The sequence below is a fragment of the Epinephelus fuscoguttatus genome, linkage group LG8 (genome assembly GCF_011397635.1).
Source record: "Epinephelus fuscoguttatus linkage group LG8, E.fuscoguttatus.final_Chr_v1".
In the NCBI taxonomy this organism is placed as follows: domain Eukaryota; kingdom Metazoa; phylum Chordata; class Actinopteri; order Perciformes; family Serranidae; genus Epinephelus; species Epinephelus fuscoguttatus.
This window is the reverse complement of record NC_064759.1, coordinates 37,120,790-37,145,297: the sequence shown is the minus strand read 5'-3', so window position 1 is coordinate 37,145,297 and position 24,508 is coordinate 37,120,790. Positions and strand designations below refer to the sequence as shown.

Here is a 24,508-nt window from a genome sequence, read left to right as displayed (position 1 = left end):
ACACACACACACACACACACACACACACACACACGAACAAGAGGCAGACAAAAACACAAACAGACAGATGGACACAGACGTCTGGCTCTGAGAGGCAGTTGTACAGTGAGCTGTGTGAAGCAGACACACAGAACAACCTGGTAGACGAGAACACATCACTGTAGCTAATAATACACACAGTCTGCTCGCTGACTTTCTCCTCAACTTTCCCACTTAGTTATTATTTCACGACTTATGCTTTTTTATTGACTTAGATATTAATAGACTCTATCTTTACAGTTTAGCATGTGCACAGAGCTGACATTAATAAGGAGGCTTGGCCTCTGTGTGTTCAAATTCAACAAGAGACAGCAGTCCCTGAGTTGTCCGTGAAATCTGCTCTATGGATACAATTTTTACAAACTGTATCCATACACACAAATACAATGGGCTATGTCTTCTGTTTACCTAGTTTGCATTTATCTTGCATTTAATGTTCTACTTGTTTTGCATTATTGCAACATATGTACTTTAGGACTTCAAATATTTGTTATTTAGGGATGCACGATAATATCAGCATGCCATCGGTATCGGCCAACATGCTTTTTCTTAATTTGCACAATGAATGAATATTCCATACAATGAAAAGTATTGTATTTCATGTCTCCATCTGCTGGTGGGCCATCATGATAAGAGTATGCATGCATAATATGATATTAATACCACTACAGAAGAGACTTAATGATCACTAAAATTAGGTGGAGAAAGAAGTGGATATATCAATATCGGTATCGATTATCGGTCAAATGAGTTGTTAGGCTACATACCAGCATTTCAGATATCAGCAAAAAATCCAATGTCGTGCATCTGTATTGTTATTTCAGGTCCATGATGTCATGGATAAGAAGTCTGCAGGATCTGCATAATGCTGGCCAATAACATATGGTATTTTTTGTGTGATTTTTTTGCAGATATTATCATACAAAGCACTTTGACTAATTGCCTAGTATTGATTTTAACCACAGACATAAACTAATAGATGTGTTGTGTCATAATGGCCATTGTGGGATGAAACTACAAGGCAGTCACTTTACCTGGGTCCAGTTTTAAACTTGCTGTATTTAGGACATATATTGAAAGAAGCTTTTGTTGTTTTTCTAAGCCTTGTATTTTTCTATCAATATTCTGATACAGTGTTTTATTCAAAATAATGAGCGTAAGACAACTATGCCTGTGTAAATGAACCAAAAACACAAAGACTCTCGTAAAATCTTGATTATTATAGATCCAAGAGAAGAAATCATGCTTTTAATAATGAAAATAATCTCATTATTGTGCATTTATATTGCAGAAAATTATTTAACTATTTTCAATTTTGCCTGAACTTGACATGTAAGAACTGCCTTTGGTATTCTGAATGGCTAATGTGCTACATTAAGCAAAATCTTTTATGTAGAAATCCTAAATAGATTCAGTATCATTATAACACAGCTGGCTTGCTAGATTTGTCTTGAGATATGATGAAATGGGATTTAGGAGTGAAGACAAGCACTTCTCCTTGTCTTTAACATGTTGTGTGTTTACTTTACACTTGATTGGCATGGATCAGCTAAGACCAATCACCAAAGACTTTCACATTTCTCATACTTATGTGCACATGTAAATAAATATCCTTTTCTCTCAGAACAAGTCTCTCCTGATTGAACTAAACATTACCTTTGAGCTAAGTTAGCATAGCTAACATTGAAACAATGTTTGCTGGTTATAATTTTTCTTTTAGCTATCAGATCTGTGCTGCAGAGAGCTAGCAATCACTTAGAACTCAGCTGACCCGTTACTTGGCAGCTAACGGTGAAGTTACCTAATTCACTAACTTTATGTAGTTTTAGTTGACCCACGTTAAAAAAAAAAAAAAAAAAAAAATCTCTCATCTACTCCATATCTACATGTGGAAAATGAAGCCAGCCTCCCTCTCTTGTAAAGCAATTAGAAGCTGACAGCCAAAGTTGCTGCCCACAGGTGGCAACTGTAAACAACCCAGATAAGATGATGGATGGTTATCACATGAGTTATGACATAATGTTACATCTAGTGTTTTATATCTACAACTTCAGCCATATCAACATAATGTAAGAGTTAATCTCTTGGGCAAGCAAGTGCCAATGCTAATCTTTGTGCAAATCAAATCTCTGCCCACATCTGTGAAAGTAAACCATGACTCAACAACCACAACTCAAATCCTGCTAACTAAAAGGTGTTTTTCTTTTGGAAACAAACAAAGATATGTTACAATTACTCTTACTAAATCACATCAGTATTTACTAGCTTGCTTGCTTGTTCTTTTTTGTCTTGCCTTTCCCAGCACATTGCTTATTTTATTGAAGCTTTACTGCCAGCAGCGGTTATTTGTGGAATAGCGTGAAATTGGCGGCTGGAACGTGTATTGCAAAAACGAGAACCCACTGTTCAAAACATTGTTCCACAGTGCCATTAGTGGTGAAAAGTTCTTAAAAAAGCCATACAAAGTTATGTTCTCTATACCAAATTGTAACTATTCTAATGTATTCTTTTATAGTGATTTCAAAATAACTTTGCAAGAATAAAATATGACGTCTAGCTGACAATGAAGACATATTTTCGTCATCAGTTTCTGAGATGTTGTTATGCCACATACTTCCTTCCACCAATTAGAATTTAGCAAATATAAAACTCCAGTTGTTCATTAGTTCATCATGAAGATCAATATTAGTGAGAAATATATACTATATGAAATAATAAGATAAGAAAGTGATAAGATAGGAAACTGAGTTGTCAGGCGCTTTAAGATAAAAAACTGCAAGATGATGTCCCAGCACATACACTGTATATAAAGATGGACAGCATGACAGCTCCCCAAAAGTAAAGTCAAATCATTACAAACCCCCCCTGGTGGCTGGCTACAGTATAAACAATAAACCCCACCCTCTTTATATTGGCAGATGGGACATGGGCCAAACTTAAAAATCAAAGTACACGCCACACACATTTCCAAAAATGGTTTCCATCATTTCAGGTAGTTCTAACCATGCTCACGTTTAAATGTTCATTTTTCTGTTAAGTGTTGTTTTAATTGGTTATTTCATACAATAAATAAATGCAATAACAGGGGGTTTAACATCCTGATTTACAGCTGTGCCTGCCAGCTGGTGATTGGCATCACAGCGCTGCTCATCATTGGGTCAGGAGGGTGTATGGGTATGAACTCCATACTGCGGCTCCACCTCCTGATCACTATTGCACAGATTTGGGCTCCCAGTGACATCACCAATGCTAGATGACAGCACCCATGTCTGGGTTATTTTGGCTTCATTTTCAAACAGTGGACATGCATCTTTATTTGCAGTCATTGTCCCAGTAGATTGTCCACAGTTAGCAATACAATTTCCATAAATGTCACTAATTGATAAGAACCTTTGTCAGCAGCTTGTTAACATTGTGTCATACCAACAGATTCATTTGATCAAACAAAAAAAAAATCAAAGAATGATCTCATCCTAAAAGGACGTATGAATGTACTTGACTTCAGCTAAATAAAATAATTAGAAAACATCCTCTGTTCCTTTATAATAAAGGTAAGATACATTTTTTTCTATAATGAATTATCAAGCTGAGGGAACTTTAAAGCCTAACGTTTTTCATGCAGTACAAACAAATGCCAACAAGAAGACTGTACTGCCTGTCCAAACACGACCAGAAATACTGTATAGAAAAGGGTCAACATATATATGATTGGCACTTAAAGCAAACATCAGTATGATCCCTTAATACTTTAATTCTTCTAAGTCCTAACACATATGACACCCTGACATGTAGGCAATACCTACCTGTCTCCATACTTTTACATGTACACGCTTCATCATCAATATGCACAGGCGTCCTTTCACTGAACCCAACTTATGACTGCACAGCTCACCTCACTAGTGCTGCAGCAGCAGCAGTAGCCCAGCAGAGAGAATAGGTAAAAGAAAAGGAAATGCAAGCAGCTACCTACTACACATCTCTACTGCCACTGCCAAAGGCTCTGACATAAGCATCCAAACTCCACAAAGCACTGGATTGGATTTGTGTCACAACTGTGTGGAGTACGTACATGAAACAGAACGGGAGTAAAGATGCACAACAGAACTTAGAGAGTATGTGGGGGTCACAGGAAGGTAAACAGAGAGGATAGAGACAGAGAGCAGGCAGAGCAAAACTGAAAAACTGTGATACACAATACCAATGATTCAAAGCTGGGAGAACTCTTCCTCATCTGATTGAAACATTCAGGACAGGCAGAAGCATGGTAGACAGGGAGGGGGCTAATGTACAGCCAACCATCCAGGCAGAGAACAAAACACACCTTTAACATGCACTTTAATTCTCCCTGCCAGACCCACACAGAGAATAAAGACTCCTCCTGCCTTCCCTGCAGCTCACACAGAGAACCAGAGAGCAGAGCTCAGTAATCAAATCAATGTAAACCTGATAAGTGGGCTGGCAGACAGCGGACAGTCAGAGAGTCCGGTGCTCTGCAACTGTACAGTGTCACGTATAATATAGATGCATGTTTTTATGGTACTGTCACGGTCATGGGTGTGCAGAGTGGCATCAGTGAGTTCATTTATTTCATCTTACGAATGTTTGACTTTGCAAATCTCTGCAACTGGAATTGAATAAAAAATAGGCTAATATGTTTGTTGGTAGTTAATGTGGATTTGGAAGTTACATAGCAGCCCAGATTTACATAACTTTAACAGGACCATCTTCAGCATCAAGTTCAATTTTGGAGCAGTGCATCCATATGATTGATGTGGACTGTTAGTTTAACCCTCATCATCTTAATCTTAAAGATGATGCTGATGCTGATAAGAGGACCTCTTCCTCTCCAGGTCTTCTTCTTTTAATGGAGGGGAAGGAAAACGTGTAGTGTGGTAGGTGTTTATGCAATTCACAAAATAAGTATCACTTTTTGACGGAGCATGGTGAAAGGATGTACATGGATGCTGATACTGACCCTACAGTGTGTCTGTACCAACTCCTGACGGATGAGCTGCTCGGTGACACCACCTCATCATATGCACCGCGTGTCTTATTTGCATAAAATTGCTGGGTAGCCCCTGGCCTAAAATATGAGTGACAGCTCAGGGTATTAGATTTCTAATCTAGCCTCCCAGCTAGCTTGTTCATCAAATCAAACAGGGCAAGACAGCTGACGACACACACCAGACAGACAGAAAAAAAACACACTTCTGTCTGTCTTTTCTCGGGGTAATAAATGTTACAGTTATCACGGAGGTCACGGTCAGTGGGAGAGGCAGCGTTACCCGACAGGGGCAGAGACATAGCGGACTGGTGCTGTGGCCCCGGCGAATGGATGGGAGCCAGAGCTAGCCTGCCTGCTGCTAACTTAGCCGTGTTAGCTTAGCTGTGCTGTCTGGCGCAGCTTGGAAAGCAGCCCCAACTCTAAACAGCAACTTCAACCGTCTGGCCCAAAGTCAGACCCCACACCGGACAGCCTGACTAGCGTTTAGCCACAGCAGCTAGCATAACCAGAACATTCCTCCAGCCGCCTACGACTACAGCATTGTGCATTTTAAAAAATACAACATTGTAGAGAAATAACTAATAAAACGTCGCAGGCTTCCTACCTGTAAATGCAGTCGCTAACGTGCTAAGTCGCCGTGTCTGCTTGCTTAAAGTCTGTGATGTTGTGTTGCTAGACGTCAAGTCCAACTGCACTACAGTGGTTTCCAGTCTGGGAAGCAAAATAAAGCTCAGCTGCCCTACTGTACAGTACATGCTGCTGACAGCCGCGCTCAACGTGAAGCTTTGGCGACACCTGCAGGCCGCAGTGCGTACAGCAGCCCACTGGTATGATGCCTCATTATTTCTCAGGTCACAGGTCAGGATCAGGTGTGCAGCAGCAGCCCGAGTGTTGGAAGCAGTTCAATGCTTTGCTTAAGAACATTTTATAAAGGTGGCTTTCTTTTCGATTGTTCAAAGGCATTTCAGTAGGACAGATGTTCCTATAAGTAAGTAAACTATATTTCTATAGTGCCTTTCATAAATCATAGTGACTGGGTGTGACATGAGGGCACAGAAATTACAGGGACATTTTAGGGAGATTCAAAACATGGAAAAATAAACAAACAAAAATAAAACGAAACATTTTTACGGAAAAATCCTTAAAAGGATATAAAGATATCAGTCTATACAAGTGTGATAATGGGAGCTATGGCAGTAAAAGCATGTCAAAGCCTGGGCCGTGGAACTTTGAACATGAGGATGTCAGAACTGAGGGGTCTTGGTCATGGATGGATTACTGAATGTACCGACCAGGCGCAGGTCCAGGGGCCAAAAGCGTCAGGGGGGTCCCTCGCCTTCACCTACAAAAAGGTTACTTGAAGATACACGTACCAGAAAGACTACAAAGAAACTCAAAATGGCTACAAAGAGACACAAAATGACCACATAGATACAAAACTAGAGACCCGAACCCACAGAGAGATGTGACCACGAAACCACAGCAAAGAGGCTGAACGACTTAACAGTCTGTGTGTGTCTTGCTCCTACAGTAAGTAGTAGAGGTGGTGGGGCCTCCTGCAGGTCTGTACCTAGGGGCCCAATGTCTCATAATTCACCCATGGTCTTGGTGCAGATATGGAGTTTTACAATTTGAAATGTACAGCAGAGCAAAACCAGATAGGAATTTAAAGTAATTAATAGATGCACAAAATGAATTCATGTGACTTCATGAAATACAGTAAAAGTGCAATGTCATTCTCACTGTCTTTAATATCACCAGCAATAATATGCTGCAGGCATGTTATCAAACTTGCCATCATAACTTTAATTAGTGCGGCTTTAATCCTGTTTTATCTTTTAGTTGGAGTTTTAATGTTTATGTGAGTGTTTACTTGGTTTGCTTTTTGTTCTCTGTACACAGGACACGATGATAAATCAAAATTAAGACAACAAACAAACAAAATAAACCCCGCCAGAGCCCAGTCAGAGCTACACAGGGGAACAGAAAGCTACCCGTCAACCATATTTATTTCATAAATTATTTTTTCACCCAATAACTACCCCTCTGACAGTAATATGACTTGAAATTATTAGACAGCCAAGCTATTTATCACAAAACTTTATTCAGAATGTGTACAAACAATATATTACATTATATACTATTTAAAGCATGTGCAAACTGTAAAACACAAACATGTCAGGACAGTTGTCAGGGCATGTCTAAGACAACATACTGCCTTCATATTAAAACTTGCTCTACTGGCAGGAAAATAATGCTCAGCTCTAGTGTTTTTCATTTTCAAATTATTGTCACAATGTGTGGCATCTAACAGGTCAACAACACATACTTGATGAAGTTTACGTACATTTCCCCCACATGCCATTCCAGTCCCAGAACACATTACGGATGTGAATCCAATACCCCCAAGTAATTTTGGCCATTTGCCCCAGAGCCAAAAGAGGAAAAGGGGAGCTAATTTTCTGTGACTGGAACAGTGATTAACACTGTTTTGCCATGGTAACCATACTAAGCAGGCCTGGCAAGCTGCCGAACAAAAACCCCACCAGAGGAAACTCTTTTAGCATGTAATAACAATCATTAACCATCCTAATGTTGCTGTGAGCTGCACTGATCATGACTAAATTAAGTACATCTGGACTGTTTGGAACGAGTCTTGGAGGTTGCTGGAAGTCAACACATGGTGATGACAAAGGCCACTGTGCAGGTGGGCTCTGCATGACGGGGAGCCATTTCCATAGAAACCACACCACAGAAGATGAAGAATTTTTATGAAATGTGGACAGACCTAAATTTGAAAATGAGAATCTATGTGAAAAACAGAAACAAGAAATCAGGTTTGGGACAAAAACAAAAATGTCCAGGACCCTTTTTTCAGATTTTACCATGTAACATGGCAAAAAACATGGTTTGGCACAAAAAAATCCCCACAGCCATGTTACCAAACAAGAAACAAGAGACAATGGCATTCCTTTGTGGCCAACTCAAAGTAATCCCTGACGTATCCCTGGTACTGCTACTGTCTGACAGAGGCCATGGCAACAACAATGCTGCCTTGTGACATGACTCAGGGATAAGGCAAATACCAGATCCAGAGTGAAGTGACAAAAATCATTAGCTCTGTGAAATGTCAGAGTGCTGCAGACTAATTGTGAGCATGTCAGACCAAATCATTCAGCTTCAGGCACAAACAGGCACAATCATTTTTTCATGGGCCAGCTGAGGACACCTGTGCCACATCCAGAGGCAGACGGGGCTGTGTTGGCAGGAGAGTCTCAGTCAGTTAATCAGCTACATATCTCTAAATATATCTTTAGAGCTTTATCTCCAAATAAGATGACAAGGAAGGAGTTGAGTCTGTGGTTGCCTTCATCTGATCCTTAGCAGTTTTGCCTTTTCCCCTCTGTTACTCTGGTCTGTCCCGTGACGAACCGAACAGGGAAGAGCATCCACCCAAAGCCAGCCAGCCAGCATGAGGAGGTGGCGTAGGATGGTAGATTCAAGGCAATGCCTCACCGGTCAGCTGAATAACAAGACTTCCACTTGTTTCTGACTGGATGAGCAGCAAGCCAGCGTGTCTGCCTGCAGCACTGGGCTTGAACTGGACGGGCAGCTTCAGATAGTGCTGCGATCTAATGGGTGGGTGAGAAGAACGGCAGTTAATAGGTAGATTATGGACAATTATTTTAATTTGAAAAGCTAAGCATGAATACACAACACGTGTACCAGCACAAATACACATGCATTTTTACATAAAACTAAAACCAAGTACTTAGGGTTGCACTTAATGACTCATGACAGACTACGGCAAAAAAATAGCCTTCAAACACTGTATTCAAAAAGGAAAACTCTCTTGCGCACAAATTGTTATGGCATAATAAATGGACAGTAAATGGGGCAGAGGTACATCATGTTCAGTGTGGATGAGTACGTGACAAGAGCCACAACATGCTGCACTTACCACAATGCTACCACAAATTCACACACAGCAGTGCTCACAACACACCTACTGTAGGGCTGGGTCAGGTTCAGGTTGTGGCAGCACATGGCAACATTGAAGATGACTAAACTCATGACATACAATGGTACGTCTGACAATGCTTTATTCTGGTTAGGAAGTAAGTAAAGATTTTTTTTCCCCATACCACTCTTACATTGTTTTTTTCTATTTCAACAATACAAAACACATGTTGTGCCCATTCTGAACACAGTCCCACATCAGCAGAGCACAGGCACAGCTGGTACCTGTGGCCAGGCAACCCCTCCCAAAGGACTTAGTTAGGCAAAACATCGGCACTCTTGGATGCCTCAAGTGTGTACCGTATATAGTAACATCATCCTGCAGGTCCAAACATCTCACAGGACCTCCCACAGTGAGCAGTTGCAATGGGAAAATAACAGTACACAGACTTAAAGTTACATCACAGAGCATGTTTTGAGTTATATTTACTACTCCTGACTAAACATTAATACTTAGCTACTGACTTCCATTAGAGAAATCTATGTAGAATAGGGATGAGTACCGAAACCTGGTATTAAACGGGCCCCTGGGTCGAAATATTAAAGATCATAGCAGGGTTCAACGCTAAGGTTTTTTTTTCACTTGCCCGGTCGGGCAAGTTGGTCAGAGATCTACTTGCCCGAAGTCAGTTTTTACTTGCCCTATAAAAATTGTTTAATTTAAGCGGCTATCAAATAACAAAGACTGCAGTTATTTTTATGTTATGTAATCTTTATTCACACTGTATTTATTAATTAAAACAACATATGTCATGTATTGTAGCTTAATTCCTACACAAAAATGACAGTGTCAGGGCTTAAAGTGAAAAATTTGTCAATCATTCTCCGTCTATAATTTTGCGCCCTACTTGAGCCATGCGCACCTCTATTTATTTTTCACCCCTCTCTGCAGTTCTGCTGTATTAACACTGGGTTTAAGATATTTTGCTTCCATCTCTCTGCCCTGCTCTACTCTACTTCAACGCTACTTAGCTCTCTCTCTACCCTACCAGTAGACTACCACATCCACCTGTTGCACAAAACGCACACAGTAGTGTTTCCCCTAGGATGGAGTTGTAGCAGCGGAGGTGCAGCACACGCATGAAAAATAATTTTCACATGCGTGAAACTTTTTTGTATGCTTGCAAAGCACAGCCTGCTGGGATATTTCTATGTATCTACTGGCACCAGAAGGGCTCTTTAGGACTAAGTACATACAGTACATGTGTGCACAGTAATGAGCAGGTGAAATGTCTGTCTAGCTTACATATGAGGTGTCTCAAGATTTGGGAACACACAATTTTATTGAATATAATAAATAGTGCTGCACGATTTGATAAAAATGTGTGATTGCGATTATGGTGGACAATATTGCGATTTGCGATTACAATATAATTACAATAAAATGTAATAAATAAATGGTATCATGAGTCTTTTTTGCTTGATTCAATGTTCAACCTCGCCGTAACTGAATCCAAAGTATCGCCATGTAACAGACGTTTTTTTCGCCACCAACTCAGCCTGTTCATGGTCGAGCTCATGCTCTTCTTCAGCATCTGTGTTGGTCACTGCTGCACGCCGGCTGCACGCACCAGGACAGCTTGTGGGCGTGATGTCAACAAACTCCACACACTACAGGAGAGGCAGTCACGTTCACAGGCACACACATTAACATTTATTTAGCCTACATTAAATTGCAAATCGCAGCCTTTATGTGGTTATGTAATCGCACAGCCTGACATTGCGATTGCGATTAGATTAATCGTGCAGCACTAATAATAAAGTAAAAAGTCACTTGACATGCTGCTGTTTTGTGCTATGACCTATTTAAGTGTTGGAAGTGTTATTTACGTGACAACGCCTGAACGCAACACAAGCTCATCATGAGTGCCGTACTGAGCTGCTGTGCGAGCAGCGTGTTTGTCTGTGCGTAACAGCAGCCTGTTGGTTATTTACACAGTGTCCATAACAATAACTTTGTCAGCTGACAAACTGCACCGGGCTCGGGGTCAGGTTTGGTCAGGAAAATGCGGCCTGAGCCGCTCTAGCGTGCTCACCTGCGTGTGTGGCGGAACTCCGCCGTGCGCCTGCATCAGAGCAGAAGAGCACATTTTAAAATACATTTATTTTATCAATTAGTTATTAACTTTTACTATTTTTAGCAACTTGCCCGATTGGGCAAGTGAGGTTGTTAGTTTACATGCCCGACCGCGAGTTTTACTTGCCCCGGGCAATCGGGCAATCCTTATTGTTGAGCCCTGATCATAGTATTGATAAGCTCTGACGTTAACGGTCTTGCTATTGGTATTGGAGAAATTCAGAAGATATATTTCTTGTTCTTTTGAGTTACTTAAACATTATCTTGTACAGTTTTTATCTGACCAACTCCTTCTCTAATTTGCAGATATTGTAAGTCATTCGTCACTAATGCATTTTCGCCATTCATTCCAGAGGTGAGCTCTCTGTATCAGAGCCTCACAAAAATGAACTGCAGTAACAAGTCAAAACAGAGGTGGGCACTAATTATAAAGACAGATTATAAACCTCTGATTCCCAGTGTGTCACCTCAGGTACTATTAAAAGTGTAGAATGGAGAGTGTCTGTCAGGCATAATGACCACTGGACTCACCTCAGGGAATATTTGGAATGCTTGATGTGGAACGGCTCCATAGGGTTTACAAAATTCAGCTGCAAATCAATTAGAGAAGCCACACATCAAATATCAAATCCATGCAAAGCACAATGACAGCTGTTAGGGGTTATTGCATTTATCATTCAGTACAAATAAATCAAGACAGTCATGCTATTTGTATTAGCAATATGGAATGCCAGTATACACAATGTGAGCTAGTATCAGCACTGTTACTTAGAGGGTATTTTTCAACCTGGCACCTGTCTTCCCACATTTTGTGTCAGTCAGCAATGATGAAACGGTCTGCAATGTAAGCACTCTGGGCACTTGTGCACCGTTGATGGACGTCCACTGAAAGTACTTTCATTATTTGAAGTGTCTGACAGCATTATGGAAGTGATCCCTACAAAGATAGACCTTTTGGTTGAAGAGAAGGACTCTTTGTTTAACCAAAAACAGCCCTGATATCACTATTGCCACACCCACCAGACTGCATTTAAATAAACAGTAGTTTAATCATCATAAAGCATACTTTATTCAAAGTTGACAGAAACAAACAAACAAACAAAAAACAAACACAAAAGCCATCTTGGTTTGTCTTCCCACTCTTCCAACTATTACAACTCTGGTCTGGTTAAAATAAACCCTTGATTCACCCAATTAGACAAGAAAAAATGCTGGCTCTGTATACACTAAAATCACTGTTGATTTAAATGGGGTCTGGTGAGGTTGGCAATAAGGATTTCAGGGCTCTTTCTGGTTTAACAAAAAGGATCTTACTCTTTAAAAAAAGGGCCTATCAGTGTAGGGATCATTTCCATAATGTTGTCAGACATCTAAAATAATAATCTGAGCTTGTCAGTGGCAAAAGAAAGCACTTTTGGTGGATGTAAATTGACGGTGCACAAATGCCCATACTGGTTACAAAGATACCAAAGTTGCTCTTAAACCCTCTACCTCTTTTTAATACACTGAACCTTTATGTCCAAAATGATAAGGTCTCATTGCCAGTGACAACTAAAACTAAACAAAAACTTATCTTAAAACTATCTCTCAAAGAGCCCCTCACTTTAACTCTAACAGCAGATCTTTAGCTGAAATACATAGTGCTGCATATGTATATACTGGATTTCAGTTTCTGGTGCAGTAGGTGAGAAAGAAACATTTTTTCATCCTATGTCTTCATAAGGATAAAGCATGCCTCACCTCATGCGTGCTGGACGAGTTGTTGCGGATGTTGACCTTCAGAGCGCTGGACTCACCCACTCGTGTGGCTGGGAAGGTGTAGAGATCCTGTGGAGAATATACACCTCTCCGCACGGCATCCTCCTGACTGAGAAATTAATAATTGTGTGTTTAAACAGACATCGAAACAATCAGCACCTAAAGATGAGCAGTTATTACAGGGAATTTCTGAGTCTCTTAATGAATGCTGATTTAAAATAATGACCGTTTTGAAAATTAATAAATTAATAACTTTGATGTATTTAGTAGTAGTAGTAGTAGTAGGCTTGTTTAGTTAAAGCAGGTCTCACCTGGTTTTGCCTGCTGTGACATCAGCCCTCTTCCTGGTCTTGACTGTGGCCTCTGTCTTCACCAGAGAGCAGTCTCCTTCCTGTGGTGCTTCCACTGGTCCAGACTTTATTCCCTTTAAATACACAAACAACACTTTAGAATTTTGGCTAGTTAGTGCAAAAAACTATTCATCTTCTAAACTAGCTGGGGAGAAAAATCAACTGAGGAGAAACAGCCTCTACCAACTTTCAAGTACATCATGCCAGCCCATTGAAATTGGTGTTACTGATCGTGAGACACATTACTACTAAATTCACCACTAATTACATGCAGACATGATTAAAAACTACATGTGAAACATATCACACACATTTAGTTCCTCATCAGACTGTCAAATCAAAGTCTTGCAAACTGGAGTTACCAATTAGCATTTAACACCACTGCAGGATTTGGCACTCCACTTTAACACTTTATCTAACAAACAAGGTAACAACAACAGAAGCCCTACCATCATAGCCACTTAACCTACTTATGTGGAGCCATCTATCTGACATCCCACTTGCTGTGTATGTATGCTCTTAAGTTAACTGGGTCTGTCACAACACTTCACATTAAAGCGGCGCACACACGAAGCCTGCAGGCTCATCTCAGCAGGGTGGCTCTCCTTACCATCCCACAGCCCACTTTTCTCATTTGTTAATTCTGTCACTAACACTACAAAGCCATAGTCAGAGTACTACTGTAGCATGCTTGCTTAAAAAAAAAACAAAAAAAAAACTGACTACGGTCATGACACATTCCCATGCTTTAAAGTGAGGATTTTCCATCATGAGCAATTATTAAGTACATGTGGTTTGCTTTGAGAGTAAAAACACAAGTTAATTTGTGAATGAATCATTGTTTGTTTCACACTGACTGATAGAGATGGTGGATTAAAGTTAGTCTAATGTAGGTTTAGACATGTTCCTGCTGTTTTGCTGGGAGAGAGGTATGAAAACTAATAAACGAGCCCTCACAGTGCCACACAGTTGGAAGCGAACTCTGGTTTTCTGCTGGGGCTCAGACACCGGGTGGCACTCCAAGTCCCAGAACTGGGCATAGTCCCCTCTGTCCCTGGGCAGGAAAGTAAAAGGCACCTGGGAGAGCAAGAAAAGCATTTAAGGAAATACTCAGAATTGATTTAACCGTATAAATGCTTGTTACATGTTCTCAGAGGCAAAGCTTTAGGAAAATCAAACTTGTCCACTGCCTCATGACTCAAAATAGTTTTAATGCTGCAAAGTTTCCAGGACGAATATAAAGTAAGTCCAGCTTGAGTGCAACTAGCTCATAAAATCAATCAAACTAAATGCTCAAAATGATAAAGAACCAAGTTTCACAGCAGTACTTCTTCAAATAAAGCCCAGGTACACACTGAACTCTGTTTCGATTGAATTCCTCGAGGCATGGGTTCAACTGGATGCTGTAAAGTTTCCTTAGGGTTGTAATGTACCGCAGACTAGCCTGGATTTGCTGTAGTGCTGTTCCTCCTGTGAATATTAAGACTTGTGAGTTTAAGTAATGGCTGCATTCTATTCAGATGTAACACTTCAAAAGCCCTGGCACTGTTTAAACCGTTTTGCTGGCATGCTAACTGCCACACCGAAAAGGAGCAGAACCATTGGTGTTATCACTGTACCCCTGCGTGTCCTTCTATGGCAGACAAAAATGGAGAGAGGACTATCTTTAATGATGCCCACATCAAATTGAGGAGTCACACTATCATGTAACAATATTTTTGATCACAATACTGTGATTGACACATGCATTAACTCTGTCTGAACCCTTTCTGATGACTTGCTCTAAATAATCCTGACAATTCTTGATGGATGTGAGTGCCTACCTGCATCTTCTCCAGGGCTCCCAGAGTGCCTGAGACCCTGGAGCATCTGAAAGCTGTGTAAGTGGCCCGGTAAACATCTCCAGTGTTATCAACCCCCTGAGGAGAGAGAAGGGACCACAGCTTGACCTGAGTCACTTCTATCACTCAACGGCCAGTAACAACACAAAACAACAAGATAAAATACAAACTCCTGTGTAATTTGAGTGTAAACCTACAAAGTCAACTCATTAATGAAGTGACAGAAGACAAAAAGAACTTAGTTTACACAGTGAGACAAGCTAAATTAAGAAAAAAAAAAGAAATAAACTATAAAACAAATAAAACCATTTGATTCCCGAGAAGGGAAAATAAAGACAAGGACAGTTAACAGAGTGGAAGAGTTGACAGGAGAAAGAGATAATAATAAGAACATCATAAGGAAGAAAAGCACCTTGACATATGGAGGAGCGAATGATGACAGGTACCATCTCACTTCCACTTCTCCATTCTGCACCTCCAGCTGGGCCTCTGAAGTAGAGGAGCAACAGACACTTTGAGTCTCCCACAGGAATACTCACACAGTACACTGCCTCGAGAGTATGACTAAAACCACATCAGTCTGAAGATGGAAAAGATTTTTTACTGAAACATTATCAGGTTTTGAGATAATTCTTTTAAAGGGTAGCTTTGCGATTTTCCAACCTGGACCATATTTTTCCATAATTTTGTGTCTGAATGACTAATGAGAAGAACAATTTTTTAAAAACTGGTCCAGTATTGAGCAAGAGTGCTGCACGAAGCAGGCTGCAATGTAATGTTAATGGGCAATTGTGCACCATCAATTTCCGTCCACTATAAGTGCTTGGGTTTTTCGCTGCCGTGTTCAGATTATTATTCTAAGTGTCTGACGACTTATGGAAAGGCTCACTACAGAGAGACTTTTTTGTTAAAAAACAGCCTGCTTAAGGGTTTATTTCAACCAAACTAGAGTTGGTGATTGTTGAAGAGTGGAAAGTTTTATTTTGTCTTGTTGGCAAATTGGAATGAAGTGGGGTTTTTTTTTTACAAGGATAAAATGACTTTATTTAAAGTAGCTGTGCGGAACTTTTTACCATTCATAAAACTGTCCCTAGTTCGTATCACCCCCCCTTGAAGATCCACACATTTATTTGAACCCTACAGCGACAAAAAAGCCTTTCTCTATATGGCTATTTAGCTTAGCCTCACTCGGGTCGGACACAGCGGAAGTTAGCAAACCAGAATACGGCACCCAGAGGCGGAAGTAAGTCTGTACTCCCGCAGCGGCCCACAGCGGCCCACAGCCATTAAACCACAGAAGAAGAAGGAGCCGTGTTTATGAGTAGGATTTAAGAAACAGTCTAAATGACATGTAGTAGGGAGTAATCTCTTGTACAGTAGGTGGTGGTATGCACCTGGAAGTTGTTTGCGATCCGCCAATAAACTGAGAGAATTAGAAGAGCCGTGTTTACAGAGAGTGCTCTTCAAGTAAGCAGTACGCAACGGGCATTGCTGAACACATAACGGTTTTACCAGATGTATCTATAAAGGACTTGGTTGTACTTGCGATGTCATGGCGGATAAAGAAGGAGCACCATCTAAATGAAAAAGAAAAAGAACAGAAGAAGGCTAAACGGGACAGTGATGGGGCTCGAGCCAAAACGCGTGTAAAACTTGGTCGGGCATTCACCAAGTGGAGAGAGCCGAGAGATTTGAATGGTTTTAAAACTGATCCCGAGTTGGCCCTTTTCCAAATCGACAGGTATGTAATTGTTTTAATTTAGAGAATATACTGCAACTTGTTAGACATTGTTTCACTTCAATATATGACGACATGGAAGTTATAAGCAAGCTAAATGTAACGTTAGCTGATGTGAACTGCTTTTGTCTAGTAACGTTACAACAAACGCCACAAAATTATCTGTGACTGAGACAATGAACACAAATATACAGCAGACAGTTGTCCTCAGTTTATAAGAAATTCAGAGCTACACCAGAACATTTATGATTTTCCTCTTGCTCTCCAAAACAAATGCACGTGGTAACTGCCGCTTGCAGTCGAGATTTTACAACACCAGGCTGTGGGTGTCATACCGCTTCGACAAAAGGGGGGCACTATAATCAACGAAAACGTAAAGTTCCGCACAGCTGCTTTAAATGGAGTCTGGTGAGACTGGCAATAGTGACTGGGGCTGTTTCTGGTTAAACAAAAAGGATGTGTCTCTTTAACAAAAAGGTGTGTGAGGATATCTTTTATAAGCTGTTACAGGCTTAAAAAAAATCTTAACATGTCAGTGGCAAAAAACAGCACTTTTGAGTGGATGTGAAATGATGGTGGGATAGACCGATATGGATTTTTTAGGGCCGATGCCGATACCGATTTTTTTCCATCACCCGTAGCCGATGACCGATTAAATATTTAAGCTGAAGCATAAATAAAACAACAACTACTGTACACAGTAGGATTCGCTGCATGTGCGCTGCAGGGTCTTCCGGCAACACAGAGCTGCCCGTGGATGCCTGTCTGTAAATCATGCCAGGGAAAAATAAATCCGCGAACCCACGCGCGTATCGGCCGATGCCAATACAAGTAAAAAAAAAAACTCAAATATCGGCCCGATATATCGGCCAGCCAATGTATCGGTCTATCCTTAGACGGTGTGAACACTTCTCCGTGTAGTTACAACGCAACCTAACTTAATACTGGAGCAACTTTGAACGTTGTTGTTTCCATTAGTCACTTAGACACAAAAATCATGGGAAAATAGGTTTGATAAATAACTGATCTTACACCCATATATTATGTATGGGAAAAAAAGAAAGAAATTGCAATAAATATGTAAATATTGAATGGAATGTAGTTGTAAAATGCAACATGAATTTATTGCAATAAAAGTATCAAAAAAACAAACAAACAAACAAAAAAACTGATCTTACCTTTAAAGGCTACTCAGACTTGGCCACAAAGTACTACTGTATTGTACAGCCCAAATTTAGATGAAGAGAAAAAGTTCTGTCCTCTGGTCAGTCACCTCCCTACCTGATGTTTCCCCTGAAGGAGTGGCAGGGAACATGATGGTCTTGTTGCTGATCTCTACCAGGGCTTGAGGTGCTTGTGGGGTCTGTGGGGGTAGTGACGACTTGGCGGTGAGCCTAGCCATAGGCAGCACTGGGGTGGCAGCCTGAGGAGGTAGGGCTGTCAGAGTTGAGTCTGCTGGGGCTGCGGACACATCCAGAGCCAGGTCCCCACGAATCTGGACCTTAATAAACTGAACCAGTGGTCAACATGCACACATTTAGCTCTGGTTACGTTCTCACAATAAAAGACAAGATTCACGATTGAATTGTGTTCCATACCTTCTGTTGAGCGTTACACTGGACATAAATCTGTCCACTCCATGGCAGCAGGCTAGATTTAGTTGCTAGTGAAGGGTTGGGGCTGATCAAAATCTGTAGGTGGCACCTAATTCAACAATTATGAAGAATTAGGATACAAGCAGAATAACTGAAATCATATATTAGAACTGCAGCTAACGATTATTTTCATTGTCGACTAATCTGTCAACTATTTCTTTGATTAGTCAACCAATCATTTCATCGAAAAATGTATTAAAATGTTGAAAAATGTCGGTCTGTCTCTCCCAACCCCAAGATTATTTCATCTAATGTCTTGTTCCGTACTCACGCCAAAGGGTTTTAGTTCACCATCATGGGAGAGTGTGTAAAGCTGCCAATATTTGAACATAAGAAGCTGCAATAAGAGTATTTTGGGGTACTTTTATAGTACCTTTCTATGAAAAATGATTCAAACCAATTAGTCGACTACTAAAACAGTCACGGATTATTTTAATAGTCGATTAGTCATCGATTAGTCGACTAATCGTTGAAGCCCTATCATATATACACATACAGCCAGACAGGATTCAGATCACATTAGGATTGGACATTCCTGTAATTGTTCATTTTGAGCTATGATGACAATATTTGTAAGGGGCTGCACTTCCACTGTTACACACACACACACACACACACCTCAAATTAAATTGTCAACATTTAGGCCCAATTCTAAAACACCCTTTGTCCCCACCATTTAGCCCTAACACAAATGTCCCGAATCTTGAGGGGATAGAGGAGTAGGTCAAAGTATTTGGGCTACATGGCCCTTCAACAGGAGGTTTTTCAGTGGCACACTTCAAACCAAGTGTCATGAGAAATCATCAGACAGATGGCTGTATACCCCAAAATGTATTTTCTTCCTTAATAAAGATTTAAAAATCAAAACATCATGGGTTCTAATTCTGACCAAAAGACAAAAGACATCACCAAAGCCAATATATTTTACTTAACAACCAAGTGCAAGGTCTTACTGAGGTTCGATGACGCCATGCTGAGGGGTGATGGTGAGGCAGTGAGCGGGCCAGGACAAATCAAAGCACAGCTCCCTGGATGTGTTGTTCCGGATCTGAACCTGACTGGTAGTGGCTGCACCATCTGAAAAACAAAAAACAAAAAAAACAAACAAACAAACAAACAAAAAAAAAAAAAACAGGAAATTTGTGTTGCTGGCTGATACTATTGCAGAGTCAGATTCATTCACCTATGGTTTGGAGGTAATCGCTTCACCAACTCTACTAAAGTCTGTGGTGGAGTTCAAAGCCAACGTGACAAAAATGCACATGATAATATGCTTTTGAAATCTAGATTCTACTCACTGATGGTGGGAGCTGCAAGGACAAGTTGTTCTGGATGGATGGTCCAGGACTCAGACTGCCTGTGTAATGGCTCTGACGCCTAAGGGGAAAAAAGACATTCTGCATTGAATATGAATACTCTTTTTTTTTTTTTTTTTTTTGCGCCAAATGCAGTCCTGTAGAAAAAGCACCAAATAATCAACACTCATGTTGTCACTCAACACAAGACACCATTAAAGTCCATTAAAGAGAGCTTATGGTACCTTTAAAGAGGGCTCTGCCACTCTCAGTGCTGGACCCTGGGGACCTTTCACTGGCAGCACGTCCAGAGACACATTACCATTCGCCACACTGGGAATTACACAACAACATTAAACTGTACATTGTGTCTCACATGATGTTTTTCATTTAAATGTGTTCATTATATAAAAAAGGACAATCTGTCTAGTGTAGACTAGTGTATATGCCAATCAGTGTGTGTATTAAGTAGAATGAACACTAAATCTATTTCTTCATACATTTATTTCAATTGATGAAATGCATTAGAATAGAGATAATACTATGAAGCAATCTATTTTTGTATCCCCGTCTGTGTTGAATGTTTCTGCTGTGTAGTAGTTTACTACATACCTGTCCGTCTCTGCGCTGTGTCTAGCAGAGGGCAGCAACAGCTCCGTGTGATCACTCTGCTCACAGTCTGTGCTCTTTGTACTTCCAAGCAATGACACCACTACCTTACTCATGTTTCCATAGAAAATGTGAGCTTCATTGGGCCGTTGGGGCAGATCATAGGCTACAGAAAGGGTAAATAATTAGAGAGACACCAACAATTGAGACAAGCATTCCACCAACCTATTTAAATTCAATCTGTCATTTCTAGTATTTTCTTTGTGCCATTATTACTGTTTCTTGCTCCAAAAGTCTCCCTCCACACAAGATATAGAAGCTTTGATGAAGTGACTACAGGGTACAAATCACTATTCATAAATTAAATCAGCAATATGAAAGGTCAATTTGAATAGGTTTTCAGACTCAGACTGAAAATACATTTTTGACTAGTATTACAGGGCTCAACAATAAGGATTGCCCGATTGCCTGGGGCAAGTAAAACTCAAGGTCAGCCATGTAAACTAACAACTCACTTGCCCGATCGGGCAAGTTGCTAAAAATAGTAAAAGTTAATAACTAATTGATAAAATAAATGTATTTTAAAACGTGCTCCTTCGGCTCTGATGCAGCGGTCTCTCTGCCTGAAGTCACAGGCACACATAACAATGTCCTGCCCACAGCCCCCATTGATATTATTTTGCGCGACGGATGCTTCATATAATAACATATCAATATACTAATTATGGTGTTATGTCATTGTGTCATTTCCATAGACTGTATGGTCATTTCTGTCTCTACATGGTCAGTTTGTCAGCTGACAGTTATTGTTATGGACAGTGTGTAGCCTAAATAACCAGACTGCTGTTATGCACAGACAGACACGCTGCTCGCACAGCAGCATAGCACGGCACTCATGCTGAGCTTGTGTTGCGTTCAGGCGTTGTCACGTAAATAACAACTTCCAACAAAAAAAAAACAGGTCATAGCACAAAACAGCAGCATGTCTAGTGACTTTTTACTTTTATTATATTCAATAAAATTGTATGTTCCTAAATCTTGAGACACCTCATATGTAAGCGAGACAGACATTTAACCTGCTCATTACTGTGCACAAATGTACTGTATGTACTTAGTCCTAAAGAGCCCTTCTGGTGCCAGTAGATACATAGAACCATCCCAGCAGACTGTGAACTGGAGAGAGGGGTGAAAAATAAATAGAGGTGGGCATGGCTCAAATAGGGCGCAAAATTATAGATGGAGAATGATTGACAAATTTTTCACTTTAAGCCCTGACACTGTCATTTTTGTGTAGGAGTTAAGCTACAATACATGACATATGTTGTTTTAATTAATAAATACAGTGTGAATAAAGATTACATAACATAAAAATAACTGCAGTCTTTGTTATTTGATAGCCGCTTAAATTAAACAATTTTTATAGGGCAGGTAAAAACTGACTTCGGGCAAGCAGATCTCTGACCAACTTGCCCGACCGGGCAAGTGAAAAAAAACCTTAGCGTTGAACCCTGTATTATATAGACATCTTACTCTCTGTAATATTTTCTTCTCCCAGGAACTTCTCATTGAAGTTAATGTTTTTCAGCAGACTGTTTTCAGACAGTGCCTTCCGCACAGCCTCCGGTTTGCTCTGAAGCAATCTGAAAAGACAAAACACAAACATACTGTGGGGGGAACAAAACAGCTTTCTCGCAAACGTAGAACCATCTGGAATTGGATCTTTAAATTCCTGTCTCTTCCTAAAGATTCAGAAACAATATATGTTTATTTGAATCTACTGTATAGTCCAGCATACAAATCATCTGTACACAGGAGCATCACACAGATATTGCTGTTTGCATGATAATGCTGGCCATTCACAATATATCTTCTTCAATTCCCATACATACCAATGTTACTACTTTGATAGCATAAAAGCAAAGGGGTGGAGAGTCTCACCTCCTATACTGCTGCCTGGAGACCTCATCTCCACAAAACAAACAGACAGTAGCCAGCAGTGCATTATCTGACTGACATAGGGCCCGTTCTCTTTGGGTGGACTTCATTAGCACGGTAATCACCTGAAAAGACACACAAATGTTATTAGTACCAAGGTCATATTCCAGCTTTTGCAAGACTGGCAGCAATAAGAATAAGATATTTTCAAAGAACAGTGTGAACTATAGATTGAATTGAATTATAGATCAGATTACAGTCTTTATTCACATTAAATACTTTCATTTCTTGAAAATAATGTAATTTAACACATTTACTAACTGTTCATGTTCAACTGTTGATCAGTTGTATGAACTCTCCTACCTCTTGTGTCCTTTCCTTAAGTATAAACTGTGATGGGGCGAGGCTGATGACAGAGGGTTCAATTAATGTTCGTGTCTGCATATCAGCGAAAGCCACAGCTTTGATGTAAGCTGCTCTGGAACCAGTGTTCCTCACGCACAAACACACTTTGCTGACACGACCAACAGTGATATCAGTCAGTGTTGCCACATAGCCATCCGCCTGTTTCCTCTGGTCCTCCAGGATGATGTTGCTTGTCCCACCATAGCCTGACAGTGGAATCTAAGGATGGGAAATATAGGAACCAAATTAAACTATAGCTCAAGGCTTTCAACAGAAAATGAGAAAACATGACATGTAAAGAAAATGAGGCAGGAAAAGAGAGAGGGAACGGATGGAGGTTACGTGAGAGAAATGCAAAGTGATAGATGACTACAGAGAAGGAGACCAGAGGGCAAAGCAGGACTGAAACGGTCACATCCTCACAGTGAATTTGACCCCTGGCTGTGAAGGCCGCACTCCAGACTGTTTGATCTCCAGCTTGGCCAACATGCAAGCCACCCTGGTGGGAGCAAAGAGCAGGTGGACGGTCACATCCTCTTTGGGACGGATGGACAGCTCCCCATGTCGCGTCAAACGCTCTTCAGGACTGAACATACTCTGGAGCTGAGGGAGACACAAGTTTGCATACTTCACATTTGAACAGTGCAGATATTTCTCAAACAATCTGTCAAATGATCTATTATGTTTTATAGCTTGTCTGTTATGGTTGATGAGAAGGTGCAAAGGGTTACAAAACTGGACCCTTAAAGGGGAACTCCACCTATTTTACACACTGAAGCCTGTGTACAGGCCTTGGGGAGTGCTCCATCTTTTAAAACAGTCGTAGAAAGCCTTTTGTGGCTCCAGAGGGAGTAGTGTGAAGTCTGATAAATTACCCCAAGTGAAGTGACTTGAGTCAGTTTCTGTTGGGGTTGAAGACTACAAGTTTTAAAATGGAAAAAAAAAGAAGTGAGGCAGACCTCTGTGTTCCACTCCTAATATTGTGTGATGCTAGAGGCTCAAGGCCACATTAGCCACTATTAGGATAAAACATCCGAAACCTGCAATGATCAGGTTACTTTGTGCACTGTGGGCAGCAGGTATTGACAAGAAGAACAGAAAAAGACAGTATCTAGTATCACAGAGTCATTTTTTCTTAACCACCTATCATGAGTCTGGCAATGTTATAGGAGTGGCTTCAAGGTAACACAAGGTGAGCAACTGATATACAAGAGGTCATTTTGTGAATGAAGTGTTCCTTTAATACCATATTCATGTATTTATCTTAGACTTCTTTTCTATCTGGTTTTAGCTACATGTATGTGTGTGGTCGTACAAAAAAATCTGATTAAATAAAACCACCTTCGTTCAAAACACTTGCAGTGGAACGCTTATTAACAAACACACGACACTATGGAAATTAAAATTAACTATGCAGGTGATTCCTAGCAGAACATCAAAACACAAAAATTGGATGTGAGGGTACTCTGAACAAGGAAGAATAGAGATGAGATGTTTATCAGTATTTTCAAAGCGCAAATATTACAGTCTACCTGAAAACAGTCCTGGTCTTGACCACGAATAAGCAGCCGTAGCTGCTGTGTGGTGGTGGTCGAGTTGTTCCTGAGGACCAGCTTCTGTTGGCTGAAAAACAATGGCAGCTGTTGGTTATGCGATAACAGTTCTGTGTCAGACTTGATATGTTTGATACACGCTGATTTGAGATTGAGAGCCATTATATAAATGTCCTAATTTGAGTTGGCAGTCAAGTCAAACCTGGATCCAGTTAAACCTTTAAAAGA

The 24,508-nt window shown here is 40.5% G+C and overlaps 2 protein-coding genes across 4 annotated transcripts in view; both read right to left on the bottom strand.

The window, feature by feature from the left end:
• ldlrad4b (low density lipoprotein receptor class A domain containing 4b) overlaps positions 1 to 5,791 on the bottom strand; it is a 272,731-nt gene extending 266,940 nt beyond the window's left edge. The window contains exon 1 of the mRNA XM_049582538.1: positions 5,649 to 5,791. The gene's annotated coding sequence lies outside the window, so the exon portion shown is untranslated. The remainder of the gene's footprint in view (positions 1 to 5,648) is intronic.
• A 1,355-nt stretch (positions 5,792 to 7,146) lies between these two features.
• cep192 (centrosomal protein 192) overlaps positions 7,147 to 24,508 on the bottom strand; it is a 42,249-nt gene continuing 24,887 nt past the window's right edge. For 2 of the 3 annotated variants that reach the window (XM_049583285.1, XM_049583286.1), the window contains exons 35-52: positions 24,260 to 24,350; positions 23,151 to 23,330; positions 22,686 to 22,946; positions 22,326 to 22,447; positions 21,918 to 22,027; positions 20,391 to 20,553; positions 20,024 to 20,111; positions 19,782 to 19,860; positions 19,437 to 19,560; positions 18,427 to 18,532; positions 18,110 to 18,338; positions 15,503 to 15,579; positions 15,073 to 15,168; positions 14,207 to 14,326; positions 13,211 to 13,323; positions 12,882 to 13,008; positions 11,673 to 11,731; positions 7,147 to 8,676 (exon numbers count right to left, since the gene is read on the bottom strand). In XM_049583285.1, the coding sequence (XP_049439242.1) occupies positions 8,544 to 8,676; positions 11,673 to 11,731; positions 12,882 to 13,008; positions 13,211 to 13,323; positions 14,207 to 14,326; positions 15,073 to 15,168; positions 15,503 to 15,579; positions 18,110 to 18,338; positions 18,427 to 18,532; positions 19,437 to 19,560; positions 19,782 to 19,860; positions 20,024 to 20,111; positions 20,391 to 20,553; positions 21,918 to 22,027; positions 22,326 to 22,447; positions 22,686 to 22,946; positions 23,151 to 23,330; positions 24,260 to 24,350 (2,278 nt within the window). In that variant the 3' untranslated portion in view covers positions 7,147 to 8,543. The remainder of the gene's footprint in view (positions 8,677 to 11,672; positions 11,732 to 12,881; positions 13,009 to 13,210; positions 13,324 to 14,206; positions 14,327 to 15,072; positions 15,169 to 15,502; positions 15,580 to 18,109; positions 18,339 to 18,426; positions 18,533 to 19,436; positions 19,561 to 19,781; positions 19,861 to 20,023; positions 20,112 to 20,390; positions 20,554 to 21,917; positions 22,028 to 22,325; positions 22,448 to 22,685; positions 22,947 to 23,150; positions 23,331 to 24,259; positions 24,351 to 24,508) is intronic. The other variant, XM_049583287.1, reaches the window with a different exon arrangement.